Source organism: Crinia signifera, chromosome 4, assembly GCF_055691185.1.
Source record: "Crinia signifera chromosome 4, ASM5569118v1, whole genome shotgun sequence".
In the NCBI taxonomy this organism is placed as follows: Eukaryota; Metazoa; Chordata; class Amphibia; order Anura; family Myobatrachidae; genus Crinia; species Crinia signifera.
In genome coordinates, this window is record NC_139220.1 from 168,565,194 (window position 1) to 168,587,428 (window position 22,235).

A 22,235-nucleotide genomic window follows, 5' to 3' on the forward strand; every position below is an offset into this window, starting at 1 on the left:
GAGCACAGCTTATCTAATGACATGCAGCAGCCAGTATGACAGGTAAGCTGATCTGATGACATTCTGCAACCTGTGACCAATATGACAAGTAAGCTGATCTGATGCCATGCAGAAACTTTTGTCAGGCATGAGAGCACAGCTTATCTAATGCCATGCAGCAGTCAGTATGACAGGTAAGCTGATCTGATGCCATGCAGACGCCTGTGGCCGATATGACAAGCTGATTTGATGCCATGCAGAAACCATTGGCAGGCATGACAGCACTGCTTATCTAATGCCATACAACAGCCAGTTGTCAGTACGACAGGTAAGCTGATCTGATGCCATGCTGTAACCAGTGGTCAGTATGACCGGTAAGCTGATCTGATGCCATGCCACTGGCAGGCATGACAGCGCAGCTTATTTGATACCATGATGTAGCAACAAAACTTGATGAAGCTATAAGTATTGAACGGATTAATAATGAGCCACAAAAGGAAGAGCAAACATTGCACGTCTGTATGACCCTTCAGCATGGTGACCACAGACAGGTGCAGTGGAGAGAGGGGTCAGCAGGGCAGGTGGGGGTCAGTGTATGCTCATTGTAGGCCCTGACAGGTGCTGTGCGGACAGGGTGCAGGTCAGGGCACAAAAAAGGCTGGTGTCCGGGCGCAGGACACTGTCAAGGGAAGGTTCTCAGGGGCGACCACAAACACACAGGCAGATGGAACAGGAAGGGAATCGGTCCCTGCAGCTAAGACAGGGGGACCCCGGGGGAGCAGCAAGTTGCCTAGCACAGGTGCACAAAGGCGGCGTCTATGCAGTGACCGCTCAGCCCCGGGGAGGGGGGACAGAGCGACACCTCCTCACCCGGCCCCAGCATCGAACGGACAACGTACCGGAGAGCGACCCGCACCGAGCTCTCATCCTGCATCCTGGCGTCGGGGCTACTTGACGGTCACTTGTCCTGCGTCTCACCCCCTGTGTCTGCAGCCATCAGCCCTGGGACATCGTCGTCACTGCGATGGGAGCCGGGAGGAGGTGGAGCTGCCTTTGGAGGACAGGACAGCGCCCCCTGCTGCTGGCCCGGCTGCTCTCAGTTACTGCGTCACGGACCCTACGTCACTGCGCTGTGACCGGCCACCGCTGCTGCAGTGCACAAGCATTCACAGCGGAGCCCGGAGGAGACCGAGACCGAAGGGGAACTGTGCCCGTCCGCCCATACTGTAGTGCTAGCTATACACAGCGGCATGGGGCGGGATGCTAGCGGCTGCGCTGGGCAGATAGCAGTCGCATGGAGGCAGCTCTTTATTGGTTGTTGTAGTAAGGACATCTGTGAGAAAAGCAGCTGGGGCGGAGATCGCTGCCTCCCACACACCCTCTGCCCACCAGGCTCACCACCTGGCGACACCCTGCTAGGAAGGAGGATGCGCCAATTATCTCCGCACAATTCGGTCCTCATTGTTCAGGAACATCATAAATGTGCCCATTGCAGGAAACCGTTTCATTGTGTTAACTATCTCCAACATCCTAAATTTCGCGTCCACTCTCCTACCTAACCTTTTCTTGGTGTGGTTAGGTATAGAATATTTCGTCATTAGGTCAACCCCATATAATCAGCGTGCATTAGGTCAATGTGGACGCGGAAATGGTTGACAAGGTTTTTTTTTACTGTTTTTGGGTGTCATTTTCTGTGATTAACCATATGTGACCACAATTATTGCAAACATACCTTGCTATGGTCAACACAGGTTACTATTGCCTATTGTAGTCAGCATGGATGGTAAATCAATCAAAAGTTTACCCCATTGTCATGTCGACCTTTTGAACCTGAGTACCTACTGTACCTGTTGGCTTTAAGCTGTCTACCTTTTACCTGTCCACCTTTTGATTATGTTGACCAAATGCATGTTGACTTTTGTCATCCTATTGACTCTCTAGATTGTAGATGCTGTCTATCTATACATTAGGACCCACTTTTCTCATGCTCAGCATCCTTATTCCTTTACAGCCTTTCCTTCTGCGTTTTCATAAAACAATGACTAGAGTTTTGGTGGCCTTTGCCTTAAAAGTTCAAATTATACTTACCTATAATTTCATTTCTTCTTAGAGATCTCATGGCAGCCACTCTGGGATATTTCCCCTCCTCCTACTTGTAGATAGGTTGTTTTTTTTTCTCTCTGGAACTGCCCACCTCTGGTATTTAGTTCAGCTCCTCCCACAGCTCTGGCTGTCTGCTACAATAATATAGAGGGGAAAAAAATCACACCTTATAGGGAGGGTAATCGGCTGCCATGGCATCTCTAAGAAGAAATGGAATTATCGGTAAGTATAATTTTACCATTTAAGGCAAAGGCCACCAAAACTCTAGTCATGGTTTTATGAAAACGCAGAAGGAAAGGCTTGGTAAAGGAGCCCATACACGCTCTGATCCCGGCGTGCATTCTGGGCTTAAATAGCATCCATTACATCTATGATGCCCATGGCAGCCACTCTGGGACATACCAAAGCCAAAAACAATGGACAAGAAACTGTAATGCAACAATATATATTTATCCAAGGCACATTTTAGCACTTGTTCCCCAAATGTATGAGGAGACACATCTAAGGCATAATGGGGCAGATGTATTAAGCCTGGTGAAGAGATAAACTGGAGATAAATTGGAAGGAGATAACGCACCAGCCAATCAGATCCCAACTGTCATATTTCAAACACAGCTGATTGGCTGGTGCGTTAACTCTTCCAAGTTATCTCCACTTTATCTCCAGTTTATCTCTTCTCCAGGCTTAATACATCTGCCCCAATGTCTGGTAAATGTGTTGATAGAAGACCAAGTAGCGGCTTTGCAGATGTCAACAACTGAAGCTTGTGCCTTCCTGTCTCACAATCCTGCCACTGCTCTTGTAGAGTGTGCCTTAATGATCAGTGGTACAGTCCACTCTTCTTTCTCATAGACGTAGGAAATTAATAGTCTGATCCTTCAGGAACAATAAACAGATGCCTGGTTTTCCTGATTCCTTGAATTCTATTGAGGTATATGGTGATTGCTCTGACCAGGTCCAACAAATGCCAATTAATTTCCTCGTTCTTCCTTGATTCTGAATTGAAGGCTGGGAGGACGATTTCTTGACTAAGATGGAACTTGGCTACCACTTTCGGCAAGAAATCCGTATGCGTTCTTTAAACAAGCGTCTCATACAACTTGATGCAAGATCCTGTATCTTTGTACATCTTTCTGGCGATAAAGCCACCTGGAACTTGGTTGTGTCAATCAAGACACCCAAGAACTGTATCCGTTGAGATGGCTGTAACTTGCTCTTCTGAAGTTTGATTATTCAGTCATGTGTTTTGAGATATTCTACCACCATCTGCAGACTCTTCCTTGTGTCTGCCTCTGAGTCGCCCACACTCAGCAAGTCGTCTAGGTAAGGCCAAATTTGAATTCCTTTCTCCCGTAACTTTGCTACCAGAGTAACAAGTTCCTTTGAAAAGACTCTTGGTGAAGAGGTTAGGCCGAACGGTAGACATCTGAATTGGAAATGATCTTTGAACAGGTAAAACCTTTGGAATTTCCTGTCGTTCTGGCATATGGGTATGTGGTAATAGGCATCCTTTAGGTCTAGTGCCGCAAGAAAGACGTTCTTCCTGATTCCTGCCAGAAGCAAAGCCAATGTCTCCATCCTGAACCTCTTCGTCTCCAAAAACGAGTTTAACCTTCTGAGATCCAGGATAGACCTGAACCCTCTGGTATGCTTTGTCACTAGAAACAGATTCGAGTAGAACCCTTTTCTCCACTGACATTTTGGGACCTTTTCTATGGCTTTTATAGCCACAAGCTGATCCAAGATGGCTCTTAATGCCTCTATTTCCACTCTCCCTTTAGAAGGACAGAATATCATGAAGCTGTCCCTTTGAGGTCACTGACGGAATTGTATCCTGTACCCATCTCTTACTATATCCGTTACACATCTGTCCTTTACAGACTTTTGCCACACATCTGCAAAAGTCAGAAGCCTTGCTCCCACCGGAGCACTTTTGGCATAGTCATTGCCTTGGGTAACCTCTGGCTGGTTTGCGAAAGGACTGCCGTCCTGATGCCCCCCTTCTGCCATACTGACAACCTGGTCTGTAGCTTCTAGCCTCTTTGAATTGTTGCCGTGAAGACCTAGGCACTGGAAATCTATTTGAAAACTGGCTGTTTCTTTTGTCTTGAGGTAGAGGAACAGCTATATACCCCCTGTGATCTTCTGTATCATAAAGTGTTTGGATCCTGCACTGGATTCTCTATAGTGATGGTTTTTAATTACATCAATTTTAAGATAGAGTATGCAATTAGGTATTATCCAGGTCCTGTATAGATTTCTCGATGGGAGATCTCAATTTAATAATTTAGAGGCTGGAGGTGCTCCCCAGAATCAGAAATAAATATATTTAGACCGGAGAAAAAGAAGACTCATGTGTGGGGGCACTCTTAGGTTCTATAAAACTGTATTGGTCCCTAGTGTGATAGAAAATTAGTTTGTATCAGGAAAAATGGTATTAATTTAAAACTTAACTTTATTAGTCACATATTAATATAAATGGTATACGTACAAAAATAATAAAATAAAAATGCACTACAAAAAGTATGTAATGCCGTGTTCTCACTGCGAGTGAGAAATACACAGCTTTTCCCCGGCATTGAAATGCCGGGGACTGCCGCGCTGGACCCCTGTTCTCGCTGCAAGGCAAATTCCCAGGTGAAGAAGTTCTACCCGGGAATTTGCCTTTAAACACAGTTTTTCTGCAGTGTGAACAGGTCAAACAGTGTCTGCATACCCGGATCTCAGACACGGGTAAAAATAAGGGTTTTACCCGTGTCTGAGATCCGGGTATGTGACCCGTTCACACTGCCAAAAATCCTGTGTTAAAAGGCAAACTCTCGGGTCGACATGCTAGACCCGGGAATTTGCCTGCAGTGAGAACGAGGTAATACTTTAACACCCCTTAATGAAAACAAGTGTTCACTCAGATTTAACAAATTGGATTAATAAATTGGCTCCTTATTCAAGTTATTTAAATATCTGGACACTTATATATCATACACACACAGAAAAGCCCATCATTTCATAAGTATAGAGAAAACTCTCTCTTTTGCCTCAAAGAGTGTATTGCTCAAATGAGAGTAATAACCTTAAATATTGAGGAAGGTAACCACAATTAGTTGAACGTAGACATCAGTTATTTCAACATAACATAAGCATAGCTGTCAGTAAACCAAACACATCATGGCATTAATTAGCAGAATATAGAAAGTTGCACATTCAGTTACTTCACTTAGCTACTTAACACTCTATTTTCTATAATTGCTAGATTATCTCCTGGTTAATTGCCTTTAATTTAGAAATTTGTAGTAGTGTTTAATAAGTAGCTATTTGAACACATTATATGTTGCTGATGCTAGAATATCTCCTGGTTGATAGTTGGTAATTTATTAAAGGCTAAGGTGCCCTTTATAGGGAAAGGAGAATAAAGACTGCAGGTGTCTGTATCTCACCTGATTTCTACTTTCCTGTCATCATTTGTAAGAGGATGACGGATGAGAGAATCAAGGAGAGACACCGCAGTTAAAAGAAAGGGTGGCCAAAATAGTCCTTCTGCTGCTTCCTTTGTCAGGTTGTGCAGCACCATCATCCTGCCCTCTCCCCCTACAGGTCAACACCCACTCCTTAACTTCTATATTCTGGGCTAACATGTTGTCTTTTTTTATTTTATTTTTTAACATATTTTTATTACAATTGCTCCTGCATCCACTGCAGTCCTTTAAAATGCGAATACAGCGCTGTCCAGTGACTTAAAGTGGTCCCAGCTTACCGCCCATGTCTCCTGCTGACAGACGCACAACCGTCTGCTGCTAACAATGGCAAGAGATCATCTCAGTTAACACTCTGTGCACACAGGCAGCGCTATTATCTGCCTGTTATCCTGCCTTCCTCTTCTCCTTGTGTGGCGGGAGTGCTTGTTTCAGTTCTCTTCTAACAGTTCACGTGGGTCATGGAAGGGTACATTATACAGTCCAAATTTACACTACAAAAATCATATATATTTATTTATTTATTTATTTATTTACAGGTTCTTATATAGCGCAGCAGATTCCGTTGCGCTTTACAATAGTAGACAGTGATAAAACAAACTGGGTAACAACATACAGACTTGGAGGTAGGAGGGCCCTGCTGCAAGCTTACAATCTATAGGGATATTATATATATAAAAAAATTGCACACCGCCAGGATTATGCCCATTACATTGCCACACACGGTATGTCAATTTACATATACCACACACCGTATTACCCATTACAATGATGAATCATTTAAATTTTTTGTTTTAATTAATAACTTAGGTGGGCTGCTGCACCACTCATTCTAGTATGTGGATAAGGGCATGGTATGGGACACACTGCTGCACTGCTACCAGGCTGTAGGCTCTCCATCACAGCTGCTGCCTGATTGAATGGCTCCTCAGTGCAGATCATGACATCTCTCCCAATAACTGCAGGAGATGGGAGGGGGTGAACAGGGTGGGCAGCAGCAGCACTACCTACTGTAATGTATAGTTGTAGTGAGGAGCCAGGCACACTGCTTCTTATTTACATTGGTTAATGCGGATTGACAATTGTGGGGGGGGGGGGGGGGGTAGTTCTGTCATTAGGATAGCGGTGCTCAAGCCCGATTTAGTAAGTAAGTAAGTAAGTAAGATTTATATAGCGCACTTTCTCCAGCAGGACTCAAGGCGCTTACAGACATTAAAAAAAAACAATGCACATAATACAGAGGATGTTGGAGGTACAGTAACAGACATGTCACAGACAAAAGCCCCTGAGCACACAGTAAGCATAATGCAGGAGTGGTGCAGCATTTTGGATAATAACTTCCATGGGTTGTGTACTCCACCCTGACAAGGTACCAAGTGCGGCAGCCATTTTAGGCGCTCTGCGTAGGATTACCCAGGGTGAAATAGATTACCCCTAAAAGAAACTACCCAAAATGGATGATTTCAATGTATACTCAGGTCCATGTATTTTTCATCCCATTCACAAGTGCACCAGATGAGGCAGCCATGGTGGGCGCACTACGAAGGTTACACTGTAAGGGGCGAGCCATACAAGGACCCAATGCATATATTGGAAAGCAAATACTTCTGTAGTAGTATGATAAACCCTGCACAGAAACATCCACGTGATCCACATCCTGTCCGCGGAGATACCATCTGAGGCAACCAGCTTGGTGCACTGCATAGGTCAGTGCTGGCAGGGTGTGCAATCTGTGGAGGTACACAATAAAGGAAAAAGCACATGGTGGGGTTGATGTGTGCTGCAGGAGAGGAGGGGGGGGGGGAGAGAAAAGACATGAACACACATTTGCAGTGGACTGACACTTTTACAAGGGATTGATGGGTGAAGTGTTGGTGCATAGGCTGACCCTGCTGCTTCCCCTCACAGCTCCATGCTCACCATGAGGGGTAGGGCTGGGGGTAGTCCAGGTGTTCTCAGCCGTAGGGGTGGTGGGCCTGGTCCACTCATGGCAAAGGTGAGTTGAGGCCACATGATATTCCTGAGTTTTTTGGGTATAATGCAGTCCTTCAGCAGTAATGATGGTTTGTTCTTTGCCTTCTGGTTTCCTTCGGGTTAACGCGGGTATAACGCTGCTATTAATTTTAAGATGACCCTTTATAACTAGACCCTTCAGATACTAGACCCCTAACGTCCTAAAGGACTGACGTCCCAAACTATACTCAATATATAAGCCTAAAACAAACATATGTCCATCCTGAATTAGCTGCCCCTCCCAATACACCTCCCCCACCAGCAAAAGGTGCTAATCAGACCAAACCAATGTAAGAGCAGTAGCACTATCCCAATATTTCTAAGTTCTTCACATAGCACAGATAAAACCACAATAGCAGCTTTTACAGATTTAAAGCGATGTTCTGCAGTAGAAATCTGAAATAGGTTTACCCCGTTTAAATCAGTGCAAACAGCTGCGATGTTCTGCAGTAGAAATCTGAAATAGGTTTACCCCGTTTAAATCAGTGCAAACAGCTGCGATGTTCTGCAGTAGAAATCTGAAATAGGTTTACCCCGTTTAAATCAGTGCAAACAGCTGCGATGTTCTGCAGTAGAAATCTGAAATAGGTTTACCCCGTTTAAATCAGTGCAAACAGCTGCGATGTTCTGCAGTAGAAATCTGAAATAGGTTTACCCCGTTTAAATCAGTGCAAACAGCTGCGATGTTCTGCAGTAGAAATCTGAAATAGGTTTACCCCTTTTAAATCAGTGCAAACAGCTGCGATGTTCTGCAGTAGAAATCTGAAATAGGTTTACCCCGTTTAAATCAGTGCAAACAGCTGCGATGTTCTGCAGTAGAAATCTGAAATAGGTTTACCCCGTTTAAATCAGTGCAAACAGCTGCGATGTTCTGCAGTAGAAATCTGAAATAGGTTTACCCCGTTTAAATCAGTGCAAACAGCTGCGATGTTCTGCAGTAGAAATCTGAAATAGGTTTACCCCGTTTAAATCAGTGCAAACAGCTGCGATGTTCTGCAGTAGAAATCTGAAATAGGTTTACCCCGTTTAAATCAGTGCAAACAGCTGCGATGTTCTGCAGTAGAAATCTGAAATAGGTTTACCCCGTTTAAATCAGTGCAAACAGCTGCGATGTTCTGCAGTAGAAATCTGAAATAGGTTTACCCCGTTTAAATCAGTGCAAACAGCTGCGATGTTCTGCAGTAGAAATCTGAAATAGGTTTACCCCGTTTAAATCAGTGCAAACAGCTGCGATGTTCTGCAGTAGAAATCTGAAATAGGTTTACCCCGTTTAAATCAGTGCAAACAGCTGCGATGTTCTGCAGTAGAAATCTGAAATAGGTTTACCCCTTTTAAATCAGTGCAAACAGCTGCGATGTTCTGCAGTAGAAATCTGAAATAGGTTTACCCCGTTTAAATCAGTGCAAACAGCTGCGATGTTCTGCAGTAGAAATCTGAAATAGGTTTACCCCGTTTAAATCAGTGCAAACAGCTGCGATGTTCTGCAGTAGAAATCTGAAATAGGTTTACCCCGTTTAAATCAGTGCAAACAGCTGCGATGTTCTGCAGTAGAAATCTGAAATAGGTTTACCCCGTTTAAATCAGTGCAAACAGCTGCGATGTTCTGCAGTAGAAATCTGAAATAGGTTTACCCCGTTTAAATCAGTGCAAACAGCTGCGATGTTCTGCAGTAGAAATCTGAAATAGGTTTACCCCGTTTAAATCAGTGCAAACAGCTGCGATGTTCTGCAGTAGAAATCTGAAATAGGTTTACCCCGTTTAAATCAGTGCAAACAGCTGCGATGTTCTGCAGTAGAAATCTGAAATAGGTTTACCCCGTTTAAATCAGTGCAAACAGCTGCGATGTTCTGCAGTAGAAATCTGAAATAGGTTTACCCCGTTTAAATCAGTGCAAACAGCTGCGATGTTCTGCAGTAGAAATCTGAAATAGGTTTACCCCGTTTAAATCAGTGCAAACAGCTGCGATGTTCTGCAGTAGAAATCTGAAATAGGTTTACCCCGTTTAAATCAGTGCAAACAGCTGCGATGTTCTGCAGTAGAAATCTGAAATAGGTTTACCCCGTTTAAATCAGTGCAAACAGCTGCGATGTTCTGCAGTAGAAATCTGAAATAGGTTTACCTGTTGATGGAATATAGAGAGGAGTCAATTCACAATCGATATCCAAGGAAGTTATAGATAATATAACGCGGGTAGACCCGGATTTAGACCCAAATTCGCAGCCCTGTCAATCTCAAGGCCATCCTGTGATGAAAGCCACTGACCGCTTTCCATTGCTGGCCATACGCATGATGATTGACAGCTGGCTGGCGCTTGGAGGTGGCACCTGGCTATTTTTTGAGGGGGTCATTGAAAACGCAGGCGGACCCTGGCGTTGCATGGGAGGACCCCTGACGTCAGCTCCGGTCCCACTTTAACACATCTTCAAGCAGCGCCGACTAATTATTTGGCTATGCGGCCACTGCACACATGGTGGGAAAATCCATTTGATCACATTCAGGTGCATCCTTACACTCTGGCGCAGGGCTGGGCAATTGCGGCCCTCCAGATGTTGATGAACTACACATCCCAGCATGCCTTGCATCAGTTTCAGCATGGCCACATAGCAAAACTAATGCAAAGCATCCTGGGATGTGTAGTTCATCAACATCTGGGGGGCCGCAATTGCCCAGCCCTGCTCTGGCGGGTGGTGTTTACCTGATCGATGAACTCCGAAGATTCGCAGACCAGCGAATAGGTCTGAATCGGGCCACCTGTGCTGGGGTTGTATATATATATTCAGCAAAGGTTCAGCACTCAGTGCTACAGTAAAGCAGACAGGAGCCAGAAATTTATTTTATCAACATTTCAATATTTAGTATATTGTCATCAGGCTTTACTTATTATTGTAGCCCTGAGCGCCACACCTTTGCTGAATTTATTAACTGGTTTGTGAGGGCACTGACTCAAGTTGTTACCTGTTAGGAGTGCCAAACCTGCATTGCTGTGTGTGTGTGTGTGTGTGTTTGTGTGTGTGTGTGTGTGTGTGTGTATAGATTGTAAGCTTGCGAGCAGGGCCCTCCTACCTCTATGTCGGTTTTTTTTTACCCAGTTTGTTTAATCACTGTTATAAGAAACTGTAATTAAATAAATACATAAGAACTCAGGATAGCATGTACACAGGGTGGGAGCTCCCAGTTGCACAGATAGTCAGCAACATCTGTGGTAACAGGAACAAAGGGGAACATGTATGATTGTACACAGTGAGCAGAATTAGATTTAGCAGAATTACAGAGTGCACACTGCAAGAATTGAGTAACAAAGTGCCACAACAGTCTTACATTGTACACAAACTCATGATTTCACACTCAGAACAAGGTGCCAGGAAGTCAGGTTTGCATAATTACCCAGTTTATTTCCTCTCAGTTCTTGATGCTCTGCAATCTACTCACTAAGCAGAATGGTCACGTCTCCCTACTCATCATCTACATCCTGTTTGCTGCTTTTATTACAGCTGACCACCTTCTTTCTTCTGTTCTCTCTTGGGAGGTTATTCCGGTTCATACTATCCCTGCGCGTTCACACGGGGAGCGATGTTTAATCCCTGTACATGTCCATATGCTGGGTGCGAGCGGGCATGGCGAACTGCTAGTTCGCTGTCTCATTCATACTCACCAGTGGGGGCGTGGGGCGGCAACAGGCTGTGCCCATGGGAATGCCAAGCTTTTTATGGGTGTTCCCATGGAGATTAGGCAGTGACGCGGCTCCGGGGTGTGGGCAGCTGATGTCACCGATGTCAGCTGGCCACCCTGTTCCCTTACAGGGAGAACGTAAAGCTAAGACTTCCGCGGAGTGTCTTAGTTTTGCGTGCACCTCCCAAATCATTCGATGATCAGCGACCATCCAATGATATGGCCCTCGCACCCATGGCTGTGAATGGATGTTTATGCAAAACATCCATACGCAGATATGCGGGGAACTCAGCGGGCAGCGTTTAATCCACACACAACTGCGACATTTGCAGCGTTGCGTGTGGACCAGAATAACTTCTTTGGTTTACTTGTTACCTCTCTAGGGAACAGATGTATCAAGCCTTGAAAAGTGATCAAATATACAGTGATTAACCACCAGCCAATCAGCTCCTAACTGTCACTTTTGTAACCTAGCCTGTAACATGGCAGCTAAGATTTAATTGGCTGGTAATTTATCACTCCATTTTATCACTTTTCAACCGAAAATTGTTGAAAAGAGCAGATTTTTTTCATTTGTAGGAAAAATCGACACTAATTGAATACCCCCCCTAAGATGCAAAGTCTTGAAGGGATACTTCTCAAAGTGGATAAAGGACATACTTTGTTTTGAGTGCTGTGCATATGTTTCATGGCTAGTGATTAATGTTTTCTGGGTTATTGCTTTCAGATTTTGTAGATACAGTTTTTAAGGCACAACAAAAAAATTATTTCTGCTGATTTATACTACCTTTTAGCTGACATTTCTTTTTAGATGATTGTTCATTGTCTCCTCTGCCACAGTATAGAAATTTGGAAGTGATGACATATGCTTACCTGCTTTTGTGTATGTGCGGTTATCAATCATAGTATCCCATGGCAGCAACTAGGTCAACATGCAGGAAGGTTGACATGACTGAAGGTTGACACAAGCATTAGGTCGACGTGGGGAAGGTCGACATGGGTTTTAAAAAAAAAAGATCTGTCCCCAATTTGGACACAGTCGACATGGACACTTAAACGTACCACGCGTCCCCTTGCATGGCGAGCGCAGCGAGGGGACGTGGTGCTCGGCACACTATTTTATGTGCCTAGCATAGTGATGTCTCGCTATGCTTGGCATACTATTTTATTCTCCCACCACGCCCTAGTGGATGGTGGGGCATGAAATACCGCCTGTCGGCACATGTCAGCTAAAAAACAGTGAAAAACCCCATGTCGACCTTTTCACTGTCAACCATCCCCATGTCAACCTAATGCTTGTGTCAACCTAATGACCCTGTTACCTAACCCATCTCGGTCTTCAGTCATGTTGACCTTCCTGCATGTCAACCTAATGCTTGTAGACCTAGTGACCGTATCCCGTATGTGTCATTCTCAAAGTCACCGACTTTCTCGGTTCCTGATTGGCCGCTAGGCGGCCAATAGAAATCATTCTGAGTAGAGGCGGGGAAATATGAATATCTCTGCGTCTCAGTCTCCAGTGTCCGAGCGGAGCGGGTACCACTGCAGCCGGGAGCAGCGCGACTTGAACAGAAGATGCCGGGATGGTCGCCAGAGGACCAGGTGAGTAGGATTTCCTTCCACAGGTACCCCTTTGGATTACAACGGATCCTGGACCCCGGACTCTTCAGCCCTGGAGCCCCGGACCCGGACCAGCCCCGGAACCAAGGCCCCGGAACCAAGCCACCGGACCGGACCTAGGGACCTACCGACGGGCTCAAGATAGGTAAGTATCAGTGTGTTTGTGTAATGTATGTATTAAACTTTTATTTTTCTGGGGTGTCAGTGTGTTTATTTAACTATTTCTTGTACTGTGGAACTAAAAGACCCAGCGGGCCCTTTAATGCCCCGCATGCTGGGACTTGTGGTTCTCCAAGTCCCAGCATGCGGGGGAGGCTTGCTGGGACTCATAGTTCCATGGTATAAGACAATAGTTTTTAATCGTTTTTTTAACACCATTTTATCAGTCCGGTGGCCACCGCACAGGGCCACCGGGGACAGCACCAGGCTTCAGCCTGGTCAGGTAAGTTCTGGAGGGGGGGGCCCACTCCCCCAGGATCCCTGGACAGGGTTAATGCTTTGGCCGCGGGACCTTATATAATAAGTGTCCCCCGGCTGTGGCATTACCCTGCTGGCTGGTTGTGCCTGGGGCTGGTTCTTAAAATACGGGGGACCCCTACTTATATTGTCCCCCGTATAGTGGGACCCAGCCCCGGACCTGGAGCCTGGGGCTGGTTGTTAAAAGTCGGGGAACCCCTATTTGTCGGGTTCCCTGATTTTTAATTACCGGCCCGGCTCTTTGAGCCTGGTGCTGGTTACAGCTGTGGGGGGGACCCCACGCTGTTTTTTCCATTTATTTATTTATTTTTATATATTTTTCCACTAAAGCCTGCACGGATCTGACTGATCCATGCAGGCTAAAGCCAAATACGACAGGAAAATAAAGTGTATATTTGTGGCAGTTTTACACTAATTAGCAGCCGTATTTTCAATACGGCTGCTTAGTAAATCAGGAACCACCATTCTTTTGAATGATGATTCCTGTCGTATTCTATCGATGGTGTAGACATTCGTATTTGTAAATACAAATACGAATGTCCCATCAATATGAATACGAATATTTGTATTTTTGGCATAGTAAGTGCCAAAAATACGAATACACGGAAAAAAAATCGTATTTTTGTAGGAAAATACGATTTTTTTCTACTAAATCATCTTAGTAAATTTCCCCCATAAGCACAACTTATTTAATTTAATATTGTTTGCTGAAATTCTCAGTAGCAAACTTTGCACCTAGGGGTGCCGTGACAAATATTCTGATAATCTAGTGTGCCGTGATGCAAAAAAAGGTTTGGGAACCACTGCCCTAGTGGATGGTGGGGCATGAAATACCGCCTATCGGCACGTCGCAACAGTGGAAGACCACATGTGACCTGTCGACCTAGACCCATGTCGACCTTTCTGCATGTCGATCCAATGCTTGTCGACCTAATGACCGTATCCTGTCCTGCACACAGCACAGAACCATGGGGGACAGCATCCGCATTTCCCCACTACTGTAACATAACCCCTCTCCCCCATTTTCCTGCAGCTTAAGTCCTGCAATTTGTGGGTATGTAGGGGATGGCCTTAATGCAGACAAGTGCCTGCCCCCTAATCAGAACCTCTGGAGCTGCTGGATTCAGGTAATAATCGCCCTCCTTCTCTATTTCTGTCTGTCTAGCTCTCTCTCCCCCTCCCCCCTCTATCTGGAGTAATGTGTATAATAGAACTGTACCTGGAGTAACATGTAACAGAGGCTCTACCTGGCAAAAATGAAGCTTCAGGCCTGTCTCGAATGCACAGACTGGGGAGTCTTTGAATCCTCCGCTACAAACCTAGACGATCTGACCGACACAGTGACAGCCTACATCAGCTTCTGCGAGGACCTGTGCGTGCCAATCAAAACAGCACGCACCTTCAACAACAACAAGCCATGGTTCAGCGGTCAACTTTAGGAAGCTCCGTCGGGCAAAGGAAGAAGCCTATCGCAGTGGTGATATTGTCCTGTACAAACAGGCCAGGAACTCCCTAACACGGGAAATCAAGCTGGCAAAAAAAAAGATTCTCAGACAAGCTGGCGAACAACCTGTCAACCAACGACCCCGTGTCAGTTTGGAGAGGCATGCAAGCTATAACCAACTACAAGATCTCTCGAACCCCCTCCACATGCCCCAGAAACTAGTGAACGAGCTGAACGATTTCTACTGCAGGTTCGAGAAGGAAGCTACCTGCATCAGTCCTACCCCTGACCAGGGCAAAACGGCTTGCCCACCCTCCTTCCAAAACTGCCACCCACAGACTCTCTGGGTGGACCAAACAGAGGTAGAAGGAATGTTCAAGAGGGTCAACCCTAGGAAAGCTGGAGGCCCAGACGGAGTGTCTCCATCTGCCCTCAAGACCTGTGCAACACAGCTCGCCCCTATCTTTACCAGGATTTTCAACACTTCACTAGAAATGTGCAAGGTCCCCACCTGCTTCAAAGGCTCAATTATCATCCCGGTTCCCAAGAGCTCAACTGCGAAAGACCTCAATGACTACAGGCTGATTGCACTAACATCGGTGGTCATGAAAGTGCTTGAACGAATGGTGCAGAACCACCTGAGAGTTGTTACAAATGCTCACCTCGACCCCTTGAAGTTTGCCTACTGAGCAAACAGAAGTGTTGAGGATGCAGTCAACCTAGGGCTGCACCACATTCTACAACACCTGGACAGTCCAGGCACCTATGCAAGGATACTATTTGTTGATTTCAGCTCGGCATTCAACACTATCATCCCTCACATCCTGGAGCCAAAACTCTGTTCACTAGGAGTCCCAGAACCTACATGCTCCTGGATCACTGACTTCCTGACTGATAGGAAACAGGCGGTGAAAGCAGGCGCATTCATGTCAAACACATGCACAATTAGCACCGGTGCCCCTCAAGGATGTGTCCTCTCCCCCCTGCTGCTCTTCTACCTCTACACAAACGACTGCACCTCAGCAGAACAGTCAGTAAAAATTATAAAATTTGCAGATGACACAACGGTTATCGGCCTAATCATGGATGGAAACGAGTTGGCATACAGACGGGAGGTGGATCGGCTAACTAAATGGTGTAGCGGAAACAACCTTGACCTCAACCCCCTCAAAATGGTGGAGATGGTGGTGGACTTCAGAAGGAAACCAAATGCCATGCACCCACTCATAATATCTGACAGAGTAGTGTCGAGGGTCGACTCCTTCAAATTCCTAGGAACAAAGGTTTCCTGCAACCTCAAATGGGGTCCCAACATCATTACAACTGTCAAGAAGGCTCAGCAGCGGTTGTTCTTCCTGAGGCAACTCAAGAAATTCAACATCCCACAGGAGCTGCTGCTCATCTTCTACACTGCCATAGTAGAGTCTGTCCTTTGCTCCTCGATCACAATCTGGTTCAGAGGAGCAAACGAGAATGACAGACGAAGGTTGCAAAGAGTGGTGAGGATTGCAGAAAAGATCATTGGGGCAGAGCTCCCCACTGTCCAAGAACTATACCCAGCCAGGGTCAATAAGCGTGCAGGAAAGATCTTGGCGGACATGCTACACCCTGGCCACAACCTGTTTGAACCCCTTCCATCAGGCAGACGTTTTAGGTCCATCACAGCAAAGACGACAAGAACTACAAAAGGCTTCTTCCCAATAGCTGTCCACCAGCTAAACCGTATTGAACGTACCAAATACTAAATACTAACTCGAACTGTTCTAGATATATGTGAAATGTATGTGATGTATGTTTATGCCTCTCTTCCCACCCCCTTTGTGTTCCCTGATTGATGCTGCACTGTTACCACAAAAAATTCCAAGCATACGCAAGTATACCTGGCCAATAAAGATGATTCTGATTCTGATCGGTGAAAATATGCATGTGCAGACCTGCAGTGCAAACGCCTTCAGGCACAGAAACAAAATTACTCACTCAAATCTAATTCTCTCTGCACATGTTACATCTGCCCCACCTGCAGTGCATATGGTTTTGTCCATTTGAGAAGGAATTTGCCTTTGCGAATGAACCAGAATAAGGGTATTAGTTTGGCAGACAATGGCAAATGCAACTGCAATAGAAAAAAAGGAACAGCTTCACGGAAACAGTAAACAATGCACAAAAATCGGTATACAGTGCATATGTATTACAGTAATATATATATATATATATATGTGTGTGTATGGCATTTCAACCCCGGTAGCGAGCAGGGTTGAACATTGGCTCAGCCCGACTCACTGTGCAGTTTAACCCAGTTCACTGCAATGAAGGTCCCTGGACCGAACTCGTTATTTTGCGAGTCAACCTGAATCACCCCCTGAGTTTTTCTGAATGTTGAGGTACTAACGTATTGTATGAAATACTATTGCCAGTCACCTACAAGCACTATCTGCTTACAGAGAAATAAAAAAAATACAGAGTACTTAACCAGTGTTTGAGTGGTGTACTTGTGTATAATCTTGTTTGAACAATTATTGCAAGCAGATATTCTTGATCACAGTTTGTGATAATTGTTTGCGTAAGTAGACTGTCACACTGTATAGAATTAGGCAATAAACAATATTAGAAGTGCACAGAAATGTTTTAAGGCTTTATTGTACATATGTCCTGAGAAAAGTACATGAAATGTAGCTTGCATTTTAGTGAAGTGTATACCTTTAGCATGAAGTTTGTCGGCACTGTGGACGACGATTACTCGCTTGCTAGGCGAGTGTATGCTGCCTAGCGAGCAGGTCTGTATCAGGCCCTATAGGTGTGGTGAAACTACAAGTACCAATCCACCTTCCCACCTATCAGCTTGCAGAACATGCTGGGACTTGTAGTTTTACAATAGTTCACAGCATTTCATTTGCTAAAGGTAAAACACTCCATTTAGAAAACATAAAATAAATTATGATGTCCAAATTTGCTGCTCAATAGCTACTGAATAAACACTATTATGACAGAAATGCTTTGCTGATACATAACATAACTTGTAGTGAAAAAAAACAAGAAAAAAAAAACTTGTGAACAAAGAGAATGCAGCTGAAATGAGAAATGTTAGGTTTCATTAAGTAACAACTACTCATTGTCCCCGGTTAAACTGCAAGAAATGTAATAGGGAAATATCGCCTGCCGCCTGACCGAACACCTGCCCCTCCCGCCGTGTGAATCCTCGCATGCAATGCGAGGGGATGTGTACACTTACACATCTCCTCGTTGCCGACCATCAAATGATTTTTTTCCCCATTCGCAAATAAAAGTCAGTATAGACTGATTTTAATTTGCGACAGAGGTGGCTGAAAAGGGGACGGGTGCTGATTTGATGTCAACCTCCCGCCCCAAGTAGGCAGGGTAACGCTAGTGTTTTCAAGGGGGTGCCCATAAAACACTGAGTGTTCCCCTGCTGTCAACCCCTTCCCTACCCTGCCCATGCGAACGTCTCACCGAAGGCGTTCGCACAGGGGGTCTACACATGTGCATTTTTTGCCCATGTGCATGTGTGATGTTGTCAGACTGCGTGCAGGTGTGTGCCCGTTAACTGGTGTTCCTGTTCTCCTTTTCGGCACTGCTTGGCTGCTATCTGCTTGCTTCACTAGCCTGCAATTCAGACTTGAGGACGATGATCAGAATAATTTATTTTGCCGCAAAAAGGACCGTGGATCACCGCTATGAAAATGATTAAACAATGCAATGACAATGAAATGCAATAATCATCAAAAGAGGTAAAGACAATTGGTGGTTTATGAATAAAGATTTAAAGAATGTTCCACCTACATGATATTGTGCACCATGGGTCGCACCTCGCATAATACACTGCCGTAAATGCAATACACCGTTCAACAATCAATTCCAGGAAAGACAAAAGAATAATAATGTCTTATAAAGAGGATATCGTGCACGATGAGACCACCTGTAACACCTGCAGGCCGCAATTTGCACGATATACTGCATCACCAATATCACTATACAATTGGATTTCAGTGTAAACCATTCAACCCATCAAAAGACATGCAATAGCTTTCACATGATGGAACATAGGGCCTTATTCTAGTCCACTCTTTATGACAAAATCCTTCTTATATGGACAAAACCATGTGCACTGCAGGGAGGCAGATGTAAAATGTGCAGAGAGGATTAGATTTGGGTGAGTTATTTTGTTTCTGTGCAGGGTAAATACTGTCTGCTTTATTTTTACACTGCAATATACAGGTAGATCTCACTTTGAGGTAAAACCCCACCCAAATCTAACTCTCTCTGCACAAGTTACATCTGCCCCACCTGCAGTGCACATGGTGTTGTCCATCTAACAAGGAATTTGTCAGAAAGAGTGAACTAGAATAACCCCCATAGTGTGCAGCACTTATTCCTTGCATAAATAACCATAAATGTCCAGGCTAACAGAATGAGTCCCTGCACTGTGCAGTTATTTCCATAAATAAGGTACCTGTTTGGCCTAGGTGCGCCGTGTCTTCTAAACAGCTAGTAATGGGATTTGTAATCCAAGGCAAAATAGGTGTCTGTAATTTTGGCACAATGCCAGCACCAATAAATAAAAGGGTGATGGTAACGGCAGTCACTACAAGGTGGGCCACTTCAGGCTAAAATGGCGCCGGTTCTGGGTTAACTTGGGGGGAAAAATGGAGGACAGGCTACTAGGCCGTTGGGGAAACGTGGCCTGGGGTTTGAGGGACACTGTGGGAATGCAAAAAACCTGTATTCCCTTACAGATTGCCAGCTCCTGCTGGTTTCTGTGGGCCTGGGTCTTTGTGTTTTCCCATCACTGCCGGGCTGTAGGTCCTCTCCTGGATGGCGTCACCCTGCTGGCCGGGCTGCTTGCTTTCAATTGCCACTGGTCCGCTGCTGGCTGCGGGGTCATGGGCGGCCGTCTCTACTGTTCCACGGCTGCGGCGCTGCTCTGAACCTCTCCCGTGTCAATCACTCCCGGGAGTTACATCTGGGGCGCAATGCCAATCTCCCTCTTCTCAGTCACAGCGTGCGCTAGCTACACATCAGCGCCTGGCACTCTCTCTGCGGCTCCCTTGCTTACCGCCGGGTCCTGGTGTCAGTCACAGCGCGGCTGCGGGTTTGCCGCTCGGCTCCCCTTCTCCCTGACAGGTGCACCGACTCCTGCCAGTCACAAAGTCTCTCCTTACCACGCACCGCTCTCTCCTCAGCGGTCTGTGCCCCTGCTTACTCCTTACTCTCCAGCACACACTTCTGACTGTCCTCCTTCGCGCCCAGCACACCAGTCCCTCCTCTCTCCTGGGGCAATTGCTACAACCAATGTTTCTGTGGCACAAAAAGGGTACCCCAATTCTGGGATGCCACACATCCGCAGACCCGAACAATTGGAAATGGGGAGAATTTAGCCCTGATTTGTCTGAATCAGGCCCTTTTGGGGCCCACAAACGGGGAGATGTGCTGCGAAAGTGTTCTGAGCGAGGATAACGATGTGCCGCTGAGCCATCTGTCAGGGCCAGTGTTCTCCGCTGAGAACATTGGCCCTGACCCCAGCAATTAATTATAAGCATCCAGCATGCTGGATATTGATTGTCAGGGGCGATAGTGATGTGCTGGGCTTCGCATCGATATTGCTATGCCCCTACACGCAGAGCAATGTAGGGGCATTTTCTAAGCGATTAGAAAATGCCCATAAATTGCTATGTGTGTAGGCCCCATTAGTTACATGAATTGTCAGAGGCGTAGGGAGGGTGGTTCTGGTGGAGCTCAAGCTCTAGGTGCCGGTAGTTTGTAAGGCGCCGTCAGTGGTGAAAGTAACTTGGAGAGCACTGTGTGAATCGCGCTATGTGGATGTCAGGCAGCGCGAACCTGTGCACAGAGCCGGCCCAGCACTGGCTGCTGAAAACTTACACCTCAGCCAGGGGAGCCCGGCCGCAGCAGCAGCGGAAGCGGCATACACCCACGAAGAGGGGTGTGCAGGCGGCAGCGGCTGGACTGTATCCCCCTATACACGGAGCCGCTGGAGCTATCAGCCAGGACTTTGCAGCGGAAGCGGCATACATACTTGGAGAGGGGTGTGAGGGTGGCAGCGGCTGGCCTGACCCCCCCCTTATGTACAGAGCCGCCGGCTCAGCTGAAGCCAGGAGCCCGCAGTAGCAGCCGCGGCAGTCAGTGACATACACGCTGAGGGGGGAGGCTGGCCTGTCTCTTCTTGCCCTGCAGCCAGCGCGGATCACCTCACGATCATCAGTAGCTATTCTTCACATGGCACTTTGCCTGCTTGCAGGGGGAAGTTCTCTTTTCCTCTGCAACAGGTAACAGCAACAGGTAAAGACAATGCACTATCATTTGATAGAATGTGAAAAATGTTGCAGAAGTGAGTAATTTGAATTGGGGGTACTATTGTGGGGACACATGCCTATCTAGCAAGGACATGTCCCTTTCTGGTTTATGACAGTCCGGTGCGCACTGTCCCTATTCTCTTGCTATCATCCTTTGCTAAAATTTTAATGCTGATATTTGTGTGTTTATATAAATATATATGGGGGGGCGCGTGACATGAGCTTGCTCCGGGTGCCCTGGCTGCACCCTACGCCTCTGTGAATTGTGTTTGTACTAAAATAAAAATTCTAAGAATAATAACAATGATACGTCAACATGGACACTGTATAAGTCAGGCTTGCCTACCCTCCCGAAATGGCCGGGAGCCTCCAGAAGTTCGGGTCCTTCTCCCGGCCCCCCCGGGAAGGTGGGCAAGTCTCCTGCTTTCTGGTGATAGCCCACACTCCCCCCTTGCCCGCAGAATGTTATTTCATTTTTAATACATCTCCCCAACTGTGAGCTGCTGACATGTCCCCACATGGGGTCCTTTTTTAAATATAGTGAGAAAACCTTTATTGTTTAACAGACACCTTACCCAGAATTTCAATAACTTTAAAGGTGGTTTCTGGAAAACAAAAATATCTACTCACACCCTATTGCTAATATGAGACAAGATGTTATTGTTATTATATGGGATAAACATGTTATTAGCTGAGAGCTATAAATTGTTCGTTAAACACTACAATTAACTTGTGCAACAAAATGATGAAACCCTAGTACTATGCATCCATGCGGACTATATAGTTTATCTAATATTCATAATTGAGAATGCACGATATAAAAAATTTGGTTTAAATTGAATTAAAATGAAATCATATAATTAGAAACATTATACATTTTTTACCTGTTCCATCAGCCTATGGGACTAATTAAGTATTGATCATAGACTAATGAAAATTGCTATTCAGGGATTTTCGTTAATCCGACCTTATGCGCACGGGGTAGCTTGCATGCACATGCCCTAGAACATTCAGAAAAATGCAGTCTGGTGAGGGTGTGTTGGCTGGGTGATGACATGACTCTGCAGGGGCGTCCACTCGGCAAGGGCCTTGAAAAAGACATCCTTTAGACACTAAAACGTGTTGGAGGAGTTA

At 45.7% G+C, this 22,235-nt stretch overlaps 1 protein-coding gene across 5 annotated transcripts in view; it reads right to left on the reverse strand.

Annotated features, from left to right (window-relative positions):
• KIF21A (kinesin family member 21A) overlaps window positions 1-1,091 on the reverse strand; it is a 173,314-nt gene extending 172,223 nt beyond the window's left edge. For all 5 annotated transcript variants that reach the window (XM_083182937.1, XM_083182939.1, XM_083182936.1 and 2 more), the window contains exon 1: window positions 879-1,091. In XM_083182937.1, the coding sequence (XP_083039063.1) occupies window positions 879-913 (35 nt within the window). In that variant the 5' untranslated portion in view covers window positions 914-1,091. The remainder of the gene's footprint in view (window positions 1-878) is intronic.
• Window positions 1,092-22,235: the final 21,144 nt, after the last annotated feature.